The sequence below is a fragment of the Opisthorchis viverrini genome (assembly GCF_000715545.1).
Source record: "Opisthorchis viverrini unplaced genomic scaffold opera_v5_240, whole genome shotgun sequence".
NCBI classification, from domain to species: domain Eukaryota; kingdom Metazoa; phylum Platyhelminthes; class Trematoda; order Opisthorchiida; family Opisthorchiidae; genus Opisthorchis; species Opisthorchis viverrini.
In genome coordinates, this window is record NW_008751894.1 from 634,723 (window position 1) to 639,432 (window position 4,710).

The following is a 4,710-nucleotide window of genomic DNA, read 5'->3' on the forward strand; positions in this document are numbered from 1 at the left end:
TCCTTCTTGACGTTCATTCTGTAGCATGCCCTTAACAAATCTCCGTCCACCAGACGTGAGCAGCTTGACGATGCGAGTTTGCAGAAGTCAGTTTCAATTTTAGACTTTGCTCCCGCTTTTCGTCGCAGTTGCTCACTACCTCCTCTAATCCAAGTGCGACAGAGAAGTGTCAAGGCTAGGCTCACAGGCCTGACTGCGAAAGTGATGACCTCAAGGTACAGAGGGCTTGTTATACAACATGGAGGAACATACCGGGTTAACAACATATGCGCTGAAGGGCCTCTGGAACCAAACAGGTAGGGATTAAGATGAAAGACGAGTGCATCCTAGATACCAGTTAACTTTTTTATGACGAAAAATGATCCGAACAACAGTTCTTGAGAACTTTAGGGTGAACTGTAACCAGTTCATTTTCATCAATCGTTGAGTAAGCCAAAACTCGCTAAAGTATCTTAACCTCAGGGTAATAGAGTTACGAAGTGCCATAAGGTGCCATGAGGTCACATTGTGGACTCTAATTAGCACTACTCAATGTGTTGCTGAATTCTCAACAGGTCACCTACCGAAAATAGAACCCAAACCGTACGCTGCAGGGGATGCATGCGAATGTCAAAGCTTAAAACACGAAAGCAAAGCAATGCGATGTACAGTAAAACATTTGCCAATGACTTGTGTCGGCCGGTGGACAGACTGTACCAAAATCGAAAAGACGCAATATAGCCACAGGAGAAGTGGTAGACTATCCCACTATTAAAAACCACAGAATCAAGAAAATTTCCCCTTTCATATGTGAACACTTGGTCACAGAATATACTGTCAGCCTTATGGATACTCTTGGCTCTAACAAGAAAGACAACTCATGTTGGGTGAAATTCGGAAAGTTTACGGAGTGACCATAAACACAGACAAATTATTTTGTTGTATTTGAAATCTACCAAAAAGTCTACAGTAACAAACTAGTAAACCGTTACCCAAGATGGTATTCTGATTGCCTTGGCAGCTTAGCATGACCCACGTTCGGCACTTTTAAGATAAAGGTTAGTACTCTGATACGCTACTGCTAACGTCAGTGCCACCAGAACCCACTGCACTGCAATCTTCTACATAGAAAACTACGTAGATAGGTTTATGGCACAAAGTACTAGTTAAGAAGCAAGGCCCTCGCAGCGAAGTTACTTATTGGAGAAAACCAACTGAACAATTACAGACTATTAGACAGGGAAGCAAAAATCTCATATGAATCCTGTTTACAAAACTGAATATCCATCTTCTTCTTGAACGGGTCTTCCTAAACTTTCCTGGATATTCATTTGTTGTTACTCAAATGCAAGCAAGTGCTACAAAGCGACTCCACAAATTTAGTAATAGATCTCAATTTCAAGAGGCGCGAAGTGGATTTACGAGAAAACACACCACTCGCATGCCTCATCTGTAGTATCCACCGTTACACCCGGTTGAAGATATGCATAATTAATGTAAAATGGATACGAACTCAGCAATGTCAAGGAAGCAAATCTAGCTACAAACTCATCACAAATGAAGGCAAGATGAGTTTTACTGATGAGGTGATGTGCAAGCAAATTGTCAAAAACATGAACCATCAAAATCCATTCTGTTATCATTCTGAGATTACTATTAAGGTCCTTAATTATTATTCTGAGGGAGCGAAATCCAAAAGTTATATATGGGGTATTTTCCAAGCTCGATCTAAAATGGCTCGACCATCACCGCAGAAAATGGGGAGCGAAGGTACAGCGAAGGTGAACTGCGCATGATACCGAGGCTTTAATTGAATCGTGACGCCAATTTAGCACAAGTTGCACCGACGGAATTTCTCAGTTAGCCCTTACAATCGGGCCTAATTCATAGACCAAATAGGGTAAAAGAGCCGCTGCTTTAGCAATAAACAGCTCAGCAGCTCAGTATCCACTGCAATACGGTACTGTTTAGGTCCTGAATGAATGCCTTGTTGAACTAGGCCGACTCAGTTGAAAGACTAGGATTTGCAGCCTCTTGTTCTGTAGTGCTGGTAACAAATCTGATCCCTATATACCTGGAAATTTGTTTTCAAAAAGTGAAAAACGTGGAAAAAAAAGTAAAACATACAAAATGAACTCGCGAGGAACGCGAAGTAGCTATCCCTAATAGAGAAAGCAATGTCAAATGGATGCTTCGTTTCCTCTGGGAGTGGCCTCATACATGTAGTTAGTGGCTAACAGGCATTTTTTCGCTCTTTAACAGTAGTAATACTCATAAAATCGCCCTTTTTAAATTGCTTAGTTCGTAAAGTTTGTACACCAAAGTTCATGGACTAAGTTATATTTATAGTCTTGTGTACCCGTATTTGTTCACAGCTCGCACAAGCAGCTACGGTCTGGGCACTATATTGCTGCTGTCATTTATTTAGAAATCCTTAATATAAAGCTTTGCTGTTGTTTTTCGCACTCAGTGATATCGTATAACTCCATTCTGTTTCGATGAGGATGTATCACTGTTCTGCACAATCACTAGTGTTTTAAATATTAGCTGATCGCGCATGTCGAAATGAAATTACTGAAGTGCATTTTGATGCTTCCATTTGAATATTTTGTCAGCACTGATTCGGTTTGGTCCACTAGTTTGTTTCCCATACTTGTCCCATCTGATCAAGCTCAGCATGTTGGGAATCCAATCAACAGACCTAATATTTTGCCAACAACACTATTCATACTGAAGAAACAGTTAAAGTTAGCTTCTAAAACAATCTGTGTGGAACTTTTCGAATATTGACATTACACGTTTTGAACTGCGACTTCTGACATTCGGAACCTCTACAAATTTAAGCAATTCAAAATAGCGACTGAGTAAACAAAACCAGTGAATATTTTCCCTATGTGAAGAACGGTAGACAGAAAGACGCAGGATGATATACCTACAGAATGTTAATCGACTTTTACTGATTTATCTTTCCCGAAGACTTGCGAATTCGTCATGCCCAGTTCATTTCTGCTGGAGGCTAAAAAGGGGGTATATTTCTCGAAGCACAGCAAATTGTTCTTCTCATCGCGTTCCTCTTTTTACACATGATTTGGATAACACACTGAGGATTCTGCAGCACGAATGTCGTATGTTGCAGACGGATTAAACAACGGAAAACTGTGGCGAAATCCTGGATTACATATAAGTGCCTCCGTGGGTGGCTACCCAGCGCACCAAACCAACATGTAAGTGGTGAAAAGAATGGGTAATTTTATCGATCTACACTTATTTGCAAACAAGTTCAGTTTTGTGAAGGCTCACCTAGACCCTAACTGAATCTCTCGTTTGTGATGTTTCCAGTTAACTGAATGTGCTGCACCAGGTCGCTTTATGTTTTACTTGGTACGATACTCGAGATATCGCGATACATGTACGTACTTAGTGAACTGCTCATGAGGCTGCTGAAATTAATTTTATTAGACGGTATTACTTTAAAATCTCACAGGTTTAATTTCAATGAACTTTGCTAGAATGGAGTACGCTGATAAAATTAAGACGTGACTCCAGGCAACCGAAACTACAGCAAAACGTCGCCTTCTCCTGGAGTTGTTAGGCCTCGACAATATTCTGCTGGCTGTGAATGTTTTCGTTCGAGGGCAAAAAACACTGTTAATATCTCTCAACCATAGCATCCACAGTGTCTTTTGGAATAGGTTTCACTCAAACAATACCCATCCATATTACTGCTTTTATATACGTTCATTTGTTTTAGCGCAGGTGTAATTCCCGAGTCTGTACTTTGATTACAAAATACTCTGAGATGGCTGACACAGTAAATCCATTCCTCACCTATGTACTCAAGTATTCTGCCACCCGTGGGCTCATTTGTTGTGTCGTTTGTCACACCATTACATCCGCCTCGACCTTCATCTTTTAGTCAAACCTGGTTTATCTCACAGACCGCATGATTTATTGCACCTTGTTCTGTTGCCAGGTGTGCCCTAGAGAGAAGCATCTTAAATTGTTTTGTAAAAGTTTGCTCGCTATAACAGCAACGGCGTATACTACTGAAGAAACATGAGAGTAATATATGGTTAAATTAGTTTAAAGTACCTTGCATTTGGTGGTGAGCTGATTTGAAAAGTTACTGAACAGCTTGCCAGTGTTTTCTCGTCTCTATTAAGTATTCAGACGGCATCCAAGAAAGACTCAAAAGGTACACATGTCGAATCTCTGGAAAGGCTGTACAAAAGAGATTTCCGTTTTCGAGCTCGGTAGCTTGTTACCTGTTTTGTACTAAACAGCCTCGTATTCAAAGGTATTTTCCTTTTAGCTGGTGACTTTGCAGAAGAAGATTCCAAGGACGCAGCCCTTTGAGCACATGCGAGCTTTCACACTGGCTTTGAGGATGTGACCAACCGGGGAAAGTTGGCCAGGCGAAGGCGGCCCTAGGCACGGCTATACTGGTCCCGGAGATGATTAATTTGGCCGCGGCCACGGAGGCTAATGCAGCGAATTTCCACGTCCCAGCTTACCGACTAGAGGCTACGAGGCTGTTCAAGGTGGCCAGATTGAGAGCTGGTGGTGACGTTTGGTCTTCTTTGCGAATGTGCAACAACGGTTGGAGCAGCGAAGTTCCACGTCCCAGCTTACCGACAGGAGGCTACGAGGCTGTTCAAGGTGGTCAGATTGAGAGCGGGTGGTGACGTTTGGCCTTCTTTGCGAATGTGCAACAACGGTTGGACGATGCTT

The 4,710-nt window shown here is 41.9% G+C and overlaps 1 protein-coding gene across 1 annotated transcript in view; it reads left to right on the top strand.

The window, feature by feature from the left end:
- The window catches only part of T265_08799 (hypothetical protein), a gene marked incomplete at both ends in the record, with an annotated part of 25,446 nt that extends 21,111 nt beyond the window's left edge, over nt 1-4,335 (top strand). The window contains one exon of the mRNA XM_009174706.1: nt 4,292-4,335. Within this exon, the coding sequence (XP_009172970.1) occupies nt 4,292-4,335 (44 nt within the window). The remainder of the gene's footprint in view (nt 1-4,291) is intronic.
- Between the last annotated feature and the right edge of the window lie 375 nt (nt 4,336-4,710).